Raw genomic sequence first — 19,823 nt, 5'->3', positions numbered from 1 at the left:
TTCGGCACAGGTCAGGCTGAATTTCACACAGTTGTCAGCTGTCTTACTGCCACACCATTTTCTTTTTATGTTGCCTTCCCTGTAACCCGCAGTTGAGCTCTTAAGCAACAGAGCCTCTTTTTGACTAATCGGAAGAAAATTCCTTCTGGATTAAGTCTCTGACCAAGGTCGGCAGAACTAATTTGAAGCCTGTTTGATCATTTCCCCTGTTGCTGCTGCTTTATTTCCCTGTTCTTCAAGATCACTCCCTCCACCACTGGCATCTTGTGGCTCAATTGTGTACTATCTACAAGACTTTCTGCGGCAACTCTTCAGGCAGTACCTTCCAAATCTGACCACTCATTCACTGTCATTGAATTACAAACTTGGAACTGACCCCTAATAGCACTACATATGTACTTGCACCATGTGGGTTCCAATGATTCAAGAATGTACTGTGTTACTGTTTCTCAAAGTGATGGATAAGTTTCCCAGCAATGCCATATCTTAGACACAAATAAAAATGATTTGATCTTGGTTTTCAAAAAGTAGTTGGCTAAATACATGAAGTCAAAAAATAGTCTGGGCCTATGGGGACAGGGACAGCAAGTGGAATTAGTTGAGGTGCCTTTCAGTAGTCAGTATAAACTCAATAGGCTGAACGGCCTCCTTTCTTTGCTGTAACCACTGAATTGATAACTCAGCAGCTTTCATGGTAATCTTTCTGCACCCAGTTTTCAAATTGTCAGATTTTTTTTTGAATTTCAAACATTCCATTGGATAGTTCAACTCCTGACCAGTAGGTTAAAAGCAAAAACAGAAGTTGCTGGAAAAGCTCAGCAGGTCTGGCAGCATTTGTGGAGAGAAATCAGGTTAACATTTCAGGTCCAGTGACTCTTCCTCAGAATCTTAGTAGGTTAAACGGTTGTTCTTCAGAAACTGGACCCCTTACTATAGCAGGATCACCATTTTCTGGTCTCTGCAGATCCCTGTTCAAATACGAAAAATATTTACAGCTTTCCCAGGCTCCTGAGGAGCAACAAGCTAAGTACGATAAACATTTGTTTAATACTTCATCTCGTAGTTTGTCACTGCTGTGTAGATCGAATGGGTAAGTTAAGGGAGAAATCAAACAAAATTTCTAGGATCAAAAAATACAATTGCTGGAAAAGCTCAGCAGGTCTGGCAGCATCTGTGAAGGAAAGGACAGAGTTAACGTTTCAGGTCTGGTGACTCTTCCTCTGTTCTGAGATGCTGCCAGGTCTGCTGAGCTTTTCTAGCAACTTTGTTTTTGTTCCTGATTTACAGCATCCACTGTTGTTTCGGTTTTTAAAATTTCTAGGATCGCTGTTCTTGGAGCTTTGAGATTGATGTACAATCCCTAAAATGCAATAATGATACAGATTAGCTGTAGATTCAGATGAGGTGAGGAGTAGATTCGTATGAGAAACCGTGAACTGATGTGACGGGGAGACTGCAGGTTTGCACATTCTTGTGAATTTTACCAAAGAACAAAAGCACTCAACGAAAATTAAATAGGTTGTTTAAGCTTTCATCATTAATTTTTCTGCTCCAGTCATAATTTACCTGATTTATTGAATTTACATTGTCAGAGTGGCATTTTAATACCTTTCATTGTTTCAGGTTGTCCTAAAGCTTTGCAGAACCAGTGAAGTGTTTTTGATAACGAAATGTGAGGCTGGACGAACACAGCAGGCCCAGCAGCATCTCAGGAGCACAAAAGCTGACGTTTCCGGCCTAGACCCTTCATCAGAGAGGGGGATGGGGTTAGGGTTCTGGAATAAATAGGGAGAGAGGGGGAGGTGGACCGAAGATGGAGAGAAAAGAGGATAGGTGGAGAGGAGTATAGGTGGGGAGGGGATAGGTCAGTCCAGGGAAGACGGACAGGTCAAGGAGGTGGGATGAGGTTAGTAGGTAGGAGATGGAGGTGCGGCTTGGGGTGGGAGGAAGGGATGGGTGAGAGGAAGAACAGGTTAGGGAGGCAGAGACGGGTTGGGCTGGTTTTGGGATGCAGTGGGTGGAGGGGAAGAGCTGGGCTGGTTGTGTGGTGCAGTGGGGGGAGGGGACGAACTGGGCTGGTTTTGGGATGCGGTGGGGGAAGGGGAGATTTTTGATACTTAGGTGGTGTTGTATAGCAGGAAATGTAGCAGTCAATTTGTGCACATTAAGTTCCCTCAAACGATAATGCAATAATCACAAGATAATCTTTTTAGTGATGTTTGTTAGGAGATAAAAATGGGACGGGATATCATGTGAACTCTGCTGTTGTTGAAAAAGTGCCAAGGTACCTTATACGTCCACCTGAGAGGGCAGATAGGGGTCTCTTGATTTCACATTTCATTCAAAAGGCAGGGGCTCTGACAGTGGTGCAATCCCTCAGAACAGTACTGCAGTTTCAGCCTAGATTTTCATGGTCAAGTCCCTGGTATGGGACTTGAACCCACTCTTTCTGACTTGCAGGCAACAGCGCAATTGTTAGGCTACCATACTGTGTTTAATCAGGAGGATAGTGTTCTTGAGGCATTGATTACTCTTCGTTGTTAGTGAAAAGCTGTGTTGAAAGACCGAGACATATGGAAAGTAACGGCAGAGAGAGAGTTGGTCACTTAAGCAGTTTTATTTTGGACAACCCTTGGTACTGTATACTGAGAGGAGCAAGTTTATCCCATGATAATTTGCACCTTGCAAATGGGTAACAAGCAAAGAAAACAATTTCCCCTCATTTGTTCATTTCTCTATTGTAAATTCCACATCTGTGCAAAACAAAAACTTGTGCAATTTCCAAGAAATAAAAAACACAGAAAGTAGCCACCTAGCAGCCCAAGGAAAGGCTGAACACCAGGAATGCATAAGTAAGACATGACACCGAGTAATGCAATGATTATACAGTCAGTTTAGAAACCACCAGTAAATCCAACACTGACTCTGCAAATCAAGTATCCTTCTTTACACAGTGGCTTAGGATACTAAAAGCTGTGTTCACCAAAAGATTCTATTATGTACATTCTGTATGTGTTTAGATATTCCCTTTTAATAACATATTAATAACAATAAAGGTTATGGCTGTACTGTCCCTCATTCCCCACTCAATCCCCTGAATGCAGGGTTGAGCATGCCCGTTAAAAAGTACAGTGATAAAGTGGGCAGTGTTCTGAACAACGTAATTTACTCAAAAGTGTTAGTGCATATGAATGTTAAAACAGAAAGATCCTGAAAACATACAACCAGCCAATTAGCATCTACAGTAAACTCCTTGCTCTGCATCTTTTGAAAAAATGAGAACTCAACTGAGAACCGCAAAGATTATAAAGTCAGTCAAGGGGCAACCTGGTTCATAAAGAAATCCATTCCAGTTGGCATGTTGCAAAAATTACATCAGGGTGAAGAGAAGGAAGTGGGAAGCTGTCATCCAAAGTAACAAGCTGTGGAATCAGTTTCCAGCATAGGACTTTGAAGTGGGCTGCGGACAGAGATATTATTAGTGCATGTTTCTGAAGGAATATGGCATATAGGTATACGATGAGATGCAGTGAGAGGATATGATGATCCAGAGATTCAGGGATTGGATAGAAAGAGCTTGAAAGAGGCGAGAAAAAACTGAAGAATACTAATGGAGTTGTTGAAAGAAATAGTGATGACAGATTGAGCTTTGTGGTGAGAAGAGATTGAAAAATGTAGTGAGGAAGATGTAGTGATAATTGAGGATATAGTGAGAATGAGAAAGTGAATAGCAGATTCAGATAAACAGTGGGATGAAATTGAGGGATGTGGTGAATAAGAGATTTAGTGATTTGGGAACGATTATGCTGAATAGCTTAATTGAAAAGTGAAAAGGCAAAGGGGCTTGTGGGGTTTAATTATCGTTCCCCATTCTTTACAATCCTGTTTACAGTTTTAAGTCTTCCCTCAGATGTTAAACCTCTCCTTAAAATCTGCTGCGAACACTTATCTGTACTTGCAAACTACCAACCCAACTCAGTATTCTCTCCAAAATCCTTGAGCCTCCAAAATCTATATCCAGATTTCCTTGAACATTTCCTTTGAATTAGTCCCATCAGATTTCCACTCCTGCCACCGTACTGAAATTCAATAATCAGAAAAAAAATGTTAAAGCCTCACCAACTGTGACAAAGCTAAACCATCCCACCAAAATAAAAACAAAAAGAACTGTAAATGCTGGAAATCTGAAACAAAAACAGAAACAGTTGGAGAAACTCACATCTGGTGATACCCGTAGGGAGAAAGCAGAGTCAATGTTTTGAGTCCAGTGACTCTCTTTCTGAACCTGGCTCTCATCTTCTTAAGAAGGGTCACTGGACCTGAAACGTAGGTCCTGCTTTCTCTCCACAGATGCTGCCACACCCGCTGAGTTTCTCCAGCAATTTCTGTTTTTGTTCTTACCTAACCCACCTTGTTCTTCTCAATCTGTCTGGGCCTTTTACACAGTTGACCACACTGTGTCTTCCAATATTGCTTCACTATGGTTCCCACTCACTTAGTTCCATTCTTGACTGCCCAGTTGTACCTAGAGATATACCCCTATACCCCTGTGGCGACTTCTCTTTCTGCTTGAGTGCCATTATGCTAGAGATGCTAGGAATAGATCCTGGGTTCCTGCTCATTCATCTGCTGCCATTTTGGTGGTCAGTCAGAAACACATACATAGATTATACTCAGCTCTACTTCACTCTTGATTTCTCAACCCTTTCTAAATTATTAAACTGTGTGTACGACATCCAGCAGCGGATAATCAGAAATTTCCTCCAAATATTGGGAAGATTAACACCATCGCCTCCTGCCCCATCTCAAACTCCTCTTCATAGCTACAAACTTATATTTCTTTTTCTCGTCTCTTCAATAATCCCAAGCTGAATCAGATCATTTGCAAACTGGCATCACAGTTAACAATATGAGCTTCTACATCTCCATGCCACCAGTTTGACTGCCTATTTCCATCTCTGCAATACAGAAAGATTCATGAAGGGGGCCGTTCAGCCCACTGTGTCCATCATCTCTGTTGCCTCAGATGATCATCTCCAGAAACTTCATCCATGCCTTTGTTTTCTCTAGAGTTGGCATTTCCAATGCATTATGGCTCTCCTCCCATGTTCTATCCTGAGACAGTCCAAAACTCTGTTGTCTGTGTTCGAAGTTACAATAAGTACTGTTCAGACAGTACATTGTGCTTGCTGACCCACAGATTCTCAATTAAACAAAACACTTATTTCAAAGTGTTTTCAGATCTGTGGATAACAGATTTTCCCATGCCCGTCATCTCCTCCAACTCTGTCTTAGATATCTGCACTCCTTCTAATTTTGGCCTGAGCGCCCTTAAAGTTATTCGACTGCCATCCCTAGGAGGCTACAAGTTCCAAAATCCTGCTAAAACCTCTCCCACCTCTCTCCTCTCCTTAAAAATACTATGTAAGATCTCTCTTTGACCAGTCTTTTACTGATCTGCTTTAATACCATCCTATGTGGTTCAGTGCCAGGTTTTGCCTGTGAAGCATCATTGTAAACTGTGCTACAGTAAAGGTATTATATAAATACAAGATGTTGTTGTTCTATTCAGGCCTTAATCAGATTGCATCTGGTCAGTCACTAACCTTACCTCTAACAGATGGTGACTGTAAAATCTATGGCTTTCTATCCCTTTTAACCTCCAACTTCCAACAAGCATAGACTTCAATTTTTGTCCTGCTTATCTTGTTAATACAATTGAGTATCTGATGCTGCTCACAGTAGGGAGAAAGAGGTCACAACAGTTCTTTAAGGAATTTCAGATTTATCACCAATTGTGCCAGTCTGGTAATCTTGATGAAGGAAACACTTAAAAGCAGCACTGAGAATGCCTTCAGAGTCAGTAACATTATTACTGATAGTAAAATAAAACTGTCCCAAGGCAGAAGTACTTGTAGGCATATTCTTGCCTCAGTCATCATTTCGTCTCTCCTGAAGATGTTGATTCTTGTTGCAGTCCAGTTTTGCTAAGCAGGTCGACCTTAATCCCAGCCTGTCCGGAGAGTAGTCAACAGGCAGAATATTTTTAGGTGGGGACATCACATTCCAAATTTCATCCACACATAGTTCAACTGCCTGAAGGAGAAAAAGGGTCACAGGTTGTGACCAGTCACAAAGCTAGTTTAATTCTTCCCAACTAAACTGATGGTTTGCAGGTCAAAGAGAATTCATCTCAACTGGAGCTCTCAGCAAGATCAGTTGGTGAGACAGAGAGATAGGGTTGGAGGCGGAGAGGACAAACACAACATCTGCTACCTCTGGAAGGTAGATATTCTTGAAGTGAAAGTGCAATTCTGCTGTACAATATTTCACATTCTTGTCTGAATGACAGGAGTGTTTCAGGAATGATCCAATATATGTAAATTATCCACTCAACCTTGGGTGAAACAACAAATCTAGCTCTTGGGAGCTGCTACTCTTATTTTCTTGTAGTAATTGTGAGCTCCTCTCATTGATCCTCTATATTGGCCCTCCAATTCCTTTGAAGTTACAGTGTTTGGCTGGGCTGGCCGAAGGAATACTCACACTGCAGCAGCAGTGGGCACTCTCTTCATTTTACAGCTGATACACGCAAAGGAATTTTGCTTCTCAACCCATGCTGGGCCTGCACACTTGACTGTGCCTTAAAAGTCAACAGTGATTGCAAATCAGGCATTCCATCTGCTACAAGTAAAGTTGAACAATCACAAGAACTATGAAAGTCTATGTGAAATCTCACATACTAATGAAAGACAGATCCTGCAATGAGATTTGGTTCACGCAGGGTGAGTGTACTGATGTTGAGGCAGCTGCCTCCTTTGCAACTCTTCCCACTTTAACGTCACAAGTGCTGTGGTGCTTGTTCGTCTTTCATCAGTAAGTTCCTTATTTATCCACTATTTGAGTCACTTTGAGAGACAAACTGGTGATAACGATACAATGGTAGGTTACACTCACACACCCTGATGTCTAAGTCAAGTTGCTCGACATAAATGTCAACGAGGCCACTCATGTGAGCTCAGTTCTGAGCTGTTGATACATCAGTCTATCCCCTCCAGTGGACATTCTTCCACCTGGCTCTGTTAAGCAAGAGACAGCAATACGATAATGGGAACTGTAATCCTGATGGGATAAATACTGAGAAGCTTCCTGATTCTCTGTGCTAGTGAACTGCACACATTTGTTTGTTTTTGTTACAGGGAAAACACAAGGTCCCTGAGGTATCACACGTAACAAAGTCTGTCTGAACCCAACTAGATATGGTCCAAAGGGCAGAGTTTGCACATTCCGTGTCTAGCTGTGCACGATTGGTACTGAAATATTGAGTTGCCTTATCCAGTGCCCTGTGTTACTGACTTATTTAGATAATTTGCATAACTATGAGGTGCTGAATTTTGGAAAGGCACATCGAGGCAGGACTTAGTCACTTAATGGTAGGGTCTGGGGGAATGTTGCTGAACAAATAGACCCTGGGGTACAGGTTCATAATTCCTTGAAAGTGTAGTTGCAGGTAGACAGGGTAGTAAAGAAGGCATTTGGCATGTTTGCCTTTATTGATCAGTGCACTCAGTATAGGAGTTGGGAGGTCATGTTGCGGCTGTACAGGACACTGGTGAGGCCACTACTAAAATACAGCAATTCTGATCTTCCTGCTATCGAAAGACATTGTGAAACTTGAAAGGGTTCAGAAAAGATTTACAAGGGTGTTGCCAGGGTTAGAGGGTTTGAGCTGTAGGGAGAAGCTGAATAGGCTGGGGCTATTTTCCCTGGAGTGTCGGAGGATAATTCTAGAGGTTTGTAAAATCATGAGAGGTATGGATAGGGTGAATAGCCAAGGTCTTTTCCCCAGGGTAGGGATGTCCAAAACTAGAGGGCACAGGTTTAAGGTGACAGACTAAGAGGCAACATTTTCACACAGAGAGTGGTGTGTGTATGGAACGAGCTGCCACAGGAAGTAGTGGAGGCTGGTACAATGACAACATTTAAAAATAATTTGGATGGGTCCATGAATGGGAAGGGTTTAGAGGGATATGGGACTAATGCTAGCAAATGGGGCTAGATTAATTTAGAATATCTGGTCAACATGGACGAGTTGGACCGAAGGGTCTGTTTCTGTGCCACACAACCCTATGACCGCATCTCTACTGATTTTAATTTAGCTCCCTTACAGTCACTCAGTAAAATTTAGTAAAGGTGCCATGCCCCAGTGGACCATTGGGGTTCTAGCTCACTAGAAAGAATGAGTTTAGCTGAAGCCTTAGGCGAGAGGAGAGGTTGAGAATGTGCCCCCATTGTGGTACACTAAGTTGGTTCAGGTATTGAACCTCCACTGTTGGCATCACTCTGCATTGCAAACACACTAGCCAGACAACTGAACTAACCAGCACCCATGTCACTCGGCAATCCCTCTCCCCGCAATCTCTGTTACTGATTGCATGACTACTAATGTTGTTCTGTTGGCAGCACCATTCCCTTTACAAATGTCAACAATGTTTGCTTTTTTTGTACTATTGAAAAAAGGCACCATGAACAAAAGAATGTATACTGATTTTTGTTTTGACAATCACGAGTCTTGATATCCAATTGGAAGGGTGTTGGTCCAAGTCACATCTCTTAGTTAATGAGTTAATCTGATGGCAAATGGCAGTGATGAGGTTTTAATGTATAGCTCCACTCAACGCAGGGTGGCCTGGAATGGATGTGGAATGGAGAGACAGGAAGCGGATTTGTGGCTGATGAAGGAGAACTATTTCATTGCGCAGTCCACGTGGAGGATCAATGCTCCAGAATTTCAAGGAACCCTCCAATTTTCTGTCGGTCATAAAATCTCACATAGGATCTGAAGATTTTCACTTAGAACTGCTGCGCAAAGTTCTCTCATCCATTAAGAAAACCTCTGAACTAAAAAGAGATGTGTTTTTTTTTCTTGCAAAGGGGGCATCATGTCCTTGAAGTGATTAGCAAAGCCACATAAGACCCCGTTGTACGTTACCATCACAGCAGCCTCACGATGCCTTGCGAGGCAGTTTGCAACATTCCACAGCGAGTTTGTAAACAAACAAAAGCAACAACGATAAAAAAAAACACTTGTCACCCCTTTAAAGGAATGAACTGGTCTTGGTTTCCATGGTCATCATGACACATTGCCCAAAATCCAGCAATATGTGCAACTAAGAGGGATGGAGGAAGAAAGAAGGGAAGGAGTGAAAGATGGGAACAAATTCAATGTTGGTGGGACATGCTGTTGATCAAACTCCTGAGCTGTTTTGCCACCGTATCGATGAGCTTCTGCTTGTCACGTTCATTCTTACGGAACTGTGCAAAGACATTGTTCTTCCTGCTGGTATCTTTCATTCTAGAAGAAAAGAGAGTCACAGTACGTGGTTAAAAGAGATCTTCCTCTTTTATTCCTAAGACTACACTCCTCTGGGCTCTTGGAAACAGCACTTACTCATAGGCACAACACCAATCTTTTCACAAACCCAAGATTCACCAAGCCAGTACTGCCCCTGGAGTTGTTGCCTGAACTCTAATCTGGCTCAGCAGCACCAATTAAATAACACTCGTGGCTCTCCCTTCCTTCTCACACAAGGTTACACTGAACTATTGATGACAGACAATTTCTTCTGAGCTCCCACTCCTCGAAGGCCGACTTTAACATTTAGCAGGCTAATAACTCCTCGAACCTGAAATTTTTTAATCAATCAATGATTAATCATTGAGTTTAAGGTCTCCTGTAGTGCAGTGATAATGTCCTTATCTCTGAACCTGGGTTTAGGCCCCTAACTCCAGAGGTGAGTAATAACATCTCTGAACAGATTGATTAGGAAAATAGGTTAATTAGTGAGTTACAGATGCCTTTGGCATCTGAATGAATCCCCACTCAATGTAGTTCAGCTCCTCTCTCAGCAACCCAGCTTAACTATTCCTCTCTGTATGGAGCTTGTTTCTACTTTGGTTGTAGGAAAATGCAGACAATGTGTGACCTAGAACTGTTGTTCAACTCCATTCGAAAAACTTTGAAGGGCCTTTTAAAAGCTTTGGAACAAGCGCCCACCCTGGTTTCTCAGTAGTATTGAACGTCACTAACATTTTGAAACAGTTAGATGCACCAATACACAGTCGGAAATAAATATAACAACCCTTTGGAATGGTTTCTCCTCGACAAGTGTCACTTTGACAGCACAAAAATGCATACAAATGTCCTTCTAGGTTTCTTTGCTCATTGACAGGATGAGGGCGTCACTGGCCAGGCAGCAGTTATTGCCCATCCCTAATTGGCCAAACAGTAGTTAAGAGTCAACCACATCACTGTGGGTCCCTAAAGGACATTACTGAACCAGATGTGTTTTTCCCCAGACAACCGACAATGGATTCACAATCACAGTTAGATTCTTAATTCCAGATATTTAATGAATTCAAATTCCACCATCTGCTGTGGCAAGATTTGAACCTAGGTCCCCAGAACATTATCTGGGTCTCTGGATTAACAGTCCAACGATAATACCACTAGGGCATTGCCTCCCCTTCAGAGGGGTAGAGGTTGTACGTTTGGAAACTGCTAAAGTAGCTATCAAGTGAGCCTTAGTTCAGTTACTATAGATTCTCTTGTGGACAGACTTGCTGCTGCTAGAAGGAAGGCTGTAGCTGGAGACAGTGTAGAGAAAAAATTATGTTAAGTTTAAAAGAGTAGAGAAAGCTTTATTCTGTATCTAACTGCATGTTGCACCTGTGCTGGGAGTATTTGATAGGCACAGTGTAGTGAAACTTTACTTTATATCTGAGCCTGTGCTGTCCCTGACCTGGGAATGTTTGATAGGGGCAGTGTGGCGATAGCTTTACTTTGTATATTACCTTGCTCTGGGAGGATTCGATGAGCGCTGTGTAGAAAGAGCTTTCAATTAAGTTTAGAAGAGTAGAGGTAGCTTTGCTTTGTATTTAATCCCATACTGTGCCTACCCTGGGAGTGTCTGATGGGGATGGTGTAGAGGATACTTTATTCTGTACCTAATCCTATGCTGTAACTACCCTGGGAGTGTTTCATGGGGATGGTGCAGAGAGAGCTTTTAAGGAGCAAGATTAACTTACTCTGTATCTAACCTTGTACTGTCCCTGTCCTGGGAGTGTTTGATGGGGACAATGTGAAGGAGTTTTACTCTGCGTCCAACACCATGCTGTTCCCGTCCTGGGATGTTTTTATGGGGACAGTGTCAAAGGTGCTTTACTTTTAGTTCAAGAGTACAAAGAGCTTTAACTTTAGCTTAAGAGAGTGCCTTACCCTTTATCTAATCTGTCCCTGATCTGCGAATGTTTGATGGCGACAGTGTATTAGATCTGAGAACACTTAAATTTTAAACTAAATTCTTTACGCAAATACTGGTTTGGCTTTGGAATATCTCTCATTAAGTGTTCTTGGAAAAGAAAAGATTAGGTTGGCCGGCATAAATGCAGTGTTCAAGAAAATAACATTGATACTCATCAATTCAAACTAATGTTTTGGTCCAACACTTGGTGTCAGACACAACCGCAGTTTTGGAGTTACATGAGGTACAATTGTATGATGAGAGAGTTTTCACAGCTGTAATGATGTCTGATGAAAATTTCACGTCATTTCTGAAACTGGGCAACGTTTTTTGCCTATATAACAAAGTGTGGAGCTGCATGAACACAGCAGGCCAAGCAGCATCTCAGGAGCACAAAAGCTGACGCTTCGGGCCTAGACCCTTCATCAGAGGGTCTGATGAAGGGTCTAGGCCCGAAACGTCAGCTTTTGTGCTCCTGAGATGCTGCTTGGCCTGCTGTGTTCATCCAGCTCCACACTTTGTTATCTTGGATTCTCCAGCATCTGCAGTTCCCATTATCACTGACGTTTTTTGCCTGATTGTTTTCAGTGTAAGGTTTGCTAGTAAGTAGTATCCAGGAAGTTGATACTTACGCTCGTGAGATCCTGCAATGCCGCAATAATATAAAAAAGAAAGATATCATCAAAGATTGAGGTCTCTTGAAAATGCAGCTAACTGACAAATCTCCTCCATTTTGATACTTCAACCCATTCCAATCTTATTTTACATCCACCATACCACCCAGTTCTCACTGAAAGTTTTGACCTGACCACGGCACAGTATTCCCTACTTAGAGCCTGTATCTTGCCCGTGAGTTAATTGTGAATTTACAAAGTGAAGAGTGGGAGGTCATTTAACCATGTTTTGGAGACATGGGTTCAAATCTATACCCCCTCCCACTGCTGATGTTGAAATGTGAATTCAATAAAATTCTGGAATAAAAAGCTGGGGCCTAGTGACGGGCATGTGACCATTCTTAAGTGTCGGAGGAACCCACTTGGTTCACTAATCTCCCGTCCTTATCTGGTTTAGTCTACGTGTGACTCCAGGCCCACAGCAATGTGGCTGTTTCTTAACCACCCTTTGGGCAATGGGGAGTGGCAGATGTAGAGTGGGGAGAAAGGCAGAGAGAGAGAAGAGGGTGTATCAAGGATGCATTTTAAACAGACAGTGTATGTCAAAGGAGCTGTATAAAACATTTTGTCTGTGTTGCACTGATTTGTATTGTCTGTTTTAGTGAGCAACGTGTGCCTTTATTGGTCAATGCATTGAGCATTGGAGTTGAGAGGTCATGTTGAGGCTATATATGACATTGATTAGGCTGCTTTTGGAATACTGTATTCAGTTCTGGCCTCCCTGTTATAAGAAAGATATTGTGAAACTTGAAAGAGTTCAGAAAATATTTACATGGATGTTGCCAGTGTTGGAGGTTTTGAGCAAGAGGGATAGGCTGAAAAGGTCGGGGTGACTTTATAGAAGTTTATAAAATCATAAGAAGCATGGATAGGGTGAATAACCAAGGCTTTTTTTCCCCCCAAGTTAGGGAAGTCCAGAACCAGAGGGCATAGGTTTTTCAGGTGAGAGGGGTAAGATTTAAAACGGATCTAAGAGGTAACTTTTTCACACAGAGGGTGGTGTGTGTATGGAACGAGCTGCCAGAGGAAGTGGTGAACGCTGGTACAGTTACAACATTTAAAAGGCATCTGGATGGATATGTGAATAGGAAAGGTTTAGAGGGATATGGGCCAAACACTGGCAATTGGGGCTAGACTAATTTAAGATATTTGGTTGACATGGACAGATTGGGGCAAAGGTTCTGTTAGAACGCTGTACATCTCTATGATTCTATCACAGATTTTACTTTGCTAACTGACCCGAAAATGTTGAAATTGAAACATCCTAATTTGTACCTTGCCATTTCAAACCTTGTCCCATACACGGTGACAGCAACTTTCATTCACACAAGGTTTTGCTATCGCCCTCACCTACAAGCCACTTCTTAAAACTGGAAACCCCTAAGGCACACTTACTTGTCCAGCAGGGCGAGGGCTGTCATTGGATTCACCCGCAGGTATTTGCAGTTGGACTGCCCATAATCAGCTAGGTACGTTGACCAATCCCACTGGATGAAGAGATCCAGGAGCTGTGGGAGCAAAATCGACAAGAGGATCAGAATGACTGTTGATGGTATTTGGTGCTGCGGGGACAACGTGACCGTTGTCACATCTGATCCAAAATGGGGGAGTTGAGGTTTGGGAATGTGGAGACACTGATCACAAAAAGGAAATTTTCAACAACCTAAAATAGGCAGCAGTTTTACAGACCATCCTTCAAAGTCATATGTGACACTAGGGGCTGCTAGTAAAATTAAGGGAACTCTAATACATGAAACCACACTTTCATTATTAAATTGTTTTAACTGTACAGGACAAAACAGATCATTAGGGTCCACTGTGGCTGCTTATGTTTTGCTGTGTGGAATAAAAGGTCTTTTGTGAGGTCACATTTGCTCCTTTTAAATCTTTGCCACTCATGAGCAGGAACAGTTTCTCCTTATCCATTCTGTCCAGCTTGTTCATGATTTGAAAGCCTCTACCAAATCTCCTCCTGTCCTTCTCTTCTCTGAAGAAACAATTCCAACCTCTGTAATTGCTCTTCATAGCCGAAGTGTCTCATTCCTGGGATCATTTGTGTAAATCATTTCTACGCTCTCTCCAATGCATTTGCATCTTTCCTGTACTATAGTTACCAGAACTGTAAATAATATTCCAGCTGAAGTCTAACAAATGTTTTGTACAAGCCCAACATCACCTCCTTGCTCTTGTACTCTATTCCCATTATTAAATCCCAGGATATTGTATGATTTATTAACTGATCTCTCCACCCATCCTGTCACCTTCAGCGGAACCAACAATCTGTCCTGTCCTGGACGTAGATTGGCAGTCAAGAATACCTCTTCCTCAGATGGCTTAAGAAATCTGGCAAATCCATAAGGACCTTCACCAACTTTTACAGATGCACCATGGAAAGCATTCTATCTGGATGCGCAATGGTTTGGTACGGCAATGGCTCTGCTGAGGATCGTAAGAAACTACAGAAGGTTGTGTGCACAGCCCAGAACATCACGGAAGCTTTCCTCTTATCCTTGGGCTCTATTTATACTTCTTGTTGTCGCAGAAAGGCTGCCAACATCAAAGACCCTTCTCAGCCCAGTAATACTGTCTTCCAACCTCTTCCATCAGGCAGAAGATACAGAAGCTTGAACATGCACACCAACAGATTCAATAATAGCTTCTTCCCTGCTGTTATTAGACTGCTGAATGGACCTCTCTAATTTCAAATCGAATGTTGATCTTATGTTGTGCACTTCCTGTGCAGCCATAACCTTGTATGCCCTACTCCATCTAAGCACCCTATGATCTGTAAGCCCTTGTTTGCTATGATCTGCTTGTACTACTCGCAAAACAAAGCTTCTCACTGTGCTTAGGTACATGGTACAACAGTAAATCAAATAAATGCATATATACGTCCAGGTCACTCTGCTCCTGCACAGCCTACTATGTATCGTCTTTCAATGTCTTTTTTATGAAAATGCATCACCTCACGCTTCCAATTTTCCAACAAGTAGTGGCAAAACGTAACCAGGTTGCAGCACTTTAAGGTTTAAAATATGCCCAACATTGCTTTGTAGCAGGCTGTGGTTTGAATGGGGTCTCGACTCTCAGTTGAACTAGTTGGCTCAGAGCAGTCGACAATGCCTTCAGCTCCCAGAATTTTCTTGTTTAATGACTGACTGCAAGACTGGCCACTTCCAGTCATGGGAATACACGCCATCAAAAAGCTAGTAGGCTATTGTTTCATAATTTAGGAAGATGGTGGCACAGTGTGACATTACAGGACTGTTAATCCAGACACCCAGACATTCAAGGGTGAACCATGATGAACCACCTAGCAGTGGAAACGGCTACAGCAAACACAGCACTGAAAAGTCCTCCTTCCTGACATCGGGGGGCCTTGGGTCGAATTGAAAGTCAAGTTCCTCATGAAATCACACCCTACACTTAATGTCCCAGTTATCACCATTCTTGGACATGTTCCATTCCATCCAGACCCAGTAGAGGTGGTGATAAAGTTGGGAAGACACTGTCTGGGAGTTCTCAACATTAACTTTGCACACCCCTTAAGTCTCATGGCATAACGTCAAATGTGAACAGGGAAATATCCTGCTGCTTAATACATTACGCACATGTGATGAATCTGTACATCTCCATCTTGAACATGAAAGAAGCACTGAGGGTGGCAAGGGCACAGAGTGTACTCTAGGTGAGCGACTTTAATGTTCAGCAGCAACACCACTGAGCAAGCAGGTAAAGATCTAAAAGACATAGCTGTTAGACTGGGTCTGAAGCAGGTGATGAGGGATCCAGTAAGATGGAATGTCTAACTTAATCTTATCCTTACCAAGCTGCCTGAATCAGATTAGTCTGTCCATGACAGTGTCAATAGGAATGACCACCACATGGTCCCTACAGAGACAAAGCCAATCTTCACAGTGACAATACAATCCTTGTGTTATGTGGAACTATCACCATGCTAAATGGAATAGACTTCGAATAGACTCAGCACCCATGGCTCTGAGTCACCATTAGCAGCAGAACAGTGCTCAAAAACAATCTTCTGCTTCGTGGCCTGGCATACTCCTCCACTCTACCACTACCATCGATTACTGATGCCAATTCAATCCGCCCCATATGAAATGGCTGGAGATATTGGATTGTGCAAAGGCTATGGGACCTGACAGCATTCCAACAATAGTACGGAAGAATTGGGCTCTAGAACATGCTGCTTCTGTGGCTAAGCTATTCCAGTACAATTCAACACTGGCAATATACCCAACAATGTGGAAAACTGCCAATGTATGTCCTGTGCACAAAATGCAGGACAAATTCTTGATCATTTGTGATGGAAAGTGTCTTCAACAGTGCTATCAAGCAGCACCTGCTCAGTGACGCCCAGTTTGGGTTCTGCCAGGGCCACTCAGCTCCTGACCTCATTACAGCCTTGGTTTAAGCGTGGACATAAGAGCTGAATTCCAGAGGTAAGGTGAGAGTGACTGCCCTTGACCTCAAGGCTGCATGTGGCATTAAGGACTTCAGCAAAACTTGAATTAATGAGAATCAGGACAAGCTTTCCACTTGATGGAGTCATACCTGGCACATAGGAAGTTGGTTATGGCTGTTGCAGGTCAGTCATCTCAGCTCCAGGACACCCCTGGAGGAGTTCCTCAGGACATTGTCCGAGGCCAAACCATCTTCAACAGCTTCATCGATAACTTTCCCTCTAGCATAAGGTCAGAGGTGTTTGTTGTTGATTGCACAATGTTCAGCACCATTGTTGATGTCCAAATGCAGCAAGACCTGGGCAAGATCCAGTTTCGAGCTGATATAAGGCAAGTAACATTTGCATCACACAAGTGATTACCATCTCCAACAAGAGATATTGAGATAATCTAACCATCTTCCCCAGAAATTTAATGGCACCACTATCATGAATCCCCGCACTATCAAGATCCCGAAGTGGGATTGTGGGTGGTTGGTGGTTTATCCATTGAACAGAAACTCAACTGGACTGGTCATATAACTTCAGTGTCTGCAAGAGCAAGTCAGAGGCTAGGAATCCTGAGTCAAGTAACTTACCTTCTGACTCTTGAGAGCATGTTCATCGTCGACAAGGTACAAATCAAAGAACAAAGAACAAAGAAAATTACTGCACAGGAACAGGCCCTTCGGCCCTCCAAGTCTGCGCTGATCCAGATACTCTATCTAAACCTGTTGCCTATTTTCCAAGGATCTGTATCCCTCTGCTCCCTGCCCATTCTTGTATCTGTCTAGATACATCTTAAATGATGCTATCGTGCCCGCCTCTACCACCTCTGCTGGCAACGCTTTCCAAGCGCCCACCACCGTCTGTGTAAAGAACCTTCCATGCATATCTCCCTTAAACTTTTCCCCTCTCACCTTGAAATCGTGACCCCTAGTAATTGAGTCCCCCACTCTGGGAAAAAGCTTCTTGCTATCCACCCTGTCTATAACTCTCATGATTTTGTAGACCTCAATCAGGTCCCCCCTCAGTCTCCATCTTTCTAATCTACTCAACCTCTCTTCATGGCTAGCACCCTCCATACCAGGCAACATCCTGGTGAACCTCCTCTCCACCCTCTCCAAAGTATCCACATCCTTTTGGTAATGTGGCGACCAGAACTGCATGCAGTACTCCAAATGTGGTTGAACCAAAGTCCTGTACAACTGTAACATGCGGCACAGTGGCTCAGTGGTTAGCACTGCAGCCTCACAGCACCAGGGACCTGGGTTCGATTCCAGCCTCGGGTGACTGTCTGTGTGGAGTTTGCACATTCTCCCCGTGTCTGCGTGGGTTTCCTCCAGGTGCTCCGGTTTCCTCCCACAGTGCAAAGATGTGCAGGCTAGGTGGATTGGCCATGCTAAATTGCCCGTAGTGTTCAAGGGTGCGTGTGTTATAGGGGGATGGGTCTGGGTGGGATGCTTCAAGGGGCAGTGTGGACTTGTTGGGCTGAAGGGCCTGTTTCCACACTGTAGGGAATCTAATCCAATGTCCTGCCAACTCTTGTACTCAATACCCCGTCCGATGAACGAAAGCATGCCGTATGCCTTCTTGACCACTCTATTGACCTGCGTTGCCACCTTCAGGATACAATGGACCTGAACACCCAAATCAAGAGTGTCTTTGAATACATTTCAGGATCTGGGCATCATATTTAAGATGCATTACAAGGCCAGCCATGAGATGAGAATTAAAGGCTCCCTCACTTACCAAATGGATGTTTTGAGGTAGTTTCCCCTGGCTGGTAAATCTAGAATTAGAGGTCAGTATCAAGAAAAATCAGCCATTTAGAATTGAGATGAGAATCAAATTCTTCTCGAGGGCTGTAAATCTATGAACCTCCCTGTCCAACAGAGCTGTGAATATTCAGGCATTGAACATATTCAAGAACAAGACTGATCAACTTCTGAACTCTTAAATAAATCAAGGGATATGGAATGGAGCTTGAAACTGAAGTTTAGTAGAAGCTAAGCAACAACTTTAGTTATCACCAAGAATGGCCTGCCCTATATCTTATGTTTTATTAAAAAAAGACTTGAATTTCTAATGAATCTTAAAGGCCCACAAAATTAACAAGGAGTTTTACAGTCAATATAGTACTTTTACTTGTCCAGAACTTGAATGTTGCTTGAAAGAGTAATTTTTTTTTATTCATTCACAGGATGAGGGCATTGCTGGCTAGGCAGTATTTACTGCCCATCCCTAATTGCATAGAGTCAACCACATTGCTATGGATCTGGAGTGTAGGCCAGATGCGATAAGGATGGCAGTATTTTTCCCCTAAAGGACATTAGTGGCTGGTTTTTCCGACAATCGACAATATATTGACAGCCATCGTTAGACTCTTTAATTCCAGATATTAATTGAATTCAAATTCCACCATTTGCTGTGGTGAGATTCAGACCCAGGTCCTCAGAACGATATCTGGGTTTCTGGATTAACAGTCCAGCGACAATACCACTAGGCCATTGCCTCCCCCGTGATATGTCGCCAATGATTTTTGTCTTGAACTCAGACAAATATAATTTCAAATTTCAAAGAAATATTACAGGTTTTACCATAGAGGATGAGGTACCAAGTCAGACTCTGACTGGCTGAAATGTCATAGAGACAGCAGCAGGGAACTACTGGCTCCCAAGCTCACTGGCAATTCAAAAAAGTACAAAGCTCAAACATATTTGTTTGGTTTGTGGAGAATTTTGCTTGAATACAGTCTGTTTCAAGCAAGTGTAAAAATAAGACCTATTGCAAGCTCAAAAATGATCTTAAATTGGTTGCTGGTATAGCTATTGATGCACTTGGAATTGCTCAGCAAGTGTCATCCAGTCACATGGAACATTACATAATTTATTTTTGAGTTTTGCTGGTTGAGTATGGTCTGCATTCTTCCTATTTTGAAGAGAGAGAAGAACATTGATTCTATCAAACTAGTGGTTTGGAGGTATGGCATATATATCTAAAATTCACAGATGGTGTTGGTACCTTTGAAATGTAGTCACTGTTGTATTTGTTCAAAATTCTTATCGTGTTGGTGTAATTTTTCTGTTTTCCATGCCTACCAGTCTTTTACTGAGCATTGCTGATCAGACTCAACGAGCTCAATACATCAGTATGTAAGGGCTTGCTGCCAACTCACTTGGGTTAGCAGAATGAAGGGTCTTATCTAATCAGCCTGCACTGAATTTGAACCCAGGTTTCAGAGATTAATGGGCAGTGCACTGACTGACTGCACCACTCCAGTCCCGGAGTCGATATCCTTTCTAATCTTTGCCTCTCCCTTGAATCTTTCCCTTGCATGTAACAAACAGATTAGGTGTAAAGCACTTCCTTCCATTTTAACAA

The 19,823-nt window shown here is 42.7% G+C and overlaps 1 protein-coding gene across 3 annotated transcripts in view; it reads right to left on the bottom strand.

Moving 5' to 3' along the window:
* Nucleotides 1-4,546: 4,546 nt before the first annotated feature.
* LOC125458167 (exocyst complex component 6B-like) overlaps nucleotides 4,547-19,823 on the bottom strand; it is a 620,472-nt gene continuing 605,195 nt past the window's right edge. For all 3 annotated transcript variants that reach the window (XM_048543144.2, XM_059650589.1, XM_059650591.1), the window contains 2 exons: nucleotides 13,373-13,485; nucleotides 4,547-9,355 (listed from right to left, as the gene is read on the bottom strand). In XM_048543144.2, coding sequence (XP_048399101.1) covers nucleotides 9,223-9,355; nucleotides 13,373-13,485 — 246 coding nt within the window. In that variant the 3' untranslated portion in view covers nucleotides 4,547-9,222. The remainder of the gene's footprint in view (nucleotides 9,356-13,372; nucleotides 13,486-19,823) is intronic.

Source organism: Stegostoma tigrinum, chromosome 1 (assembly GCF_030684315.1).
Source record: "Stegostoma tigrinum isolate sSteTig4 chromosome 1, sSteTig4.hap1, whole genome shotgun sequence".
Taxonomy (NCBI): domain Eukaryota; kingdom Metazoa; phylum Chordata; class Chondrichthyes; order Orectolobiformes; family Stegostomatidae; genus Stegostoma; species Stegostoma tigrinum.
This window is presented reverse-complemented; position numbering and strand designations above follow the sequence as displayed.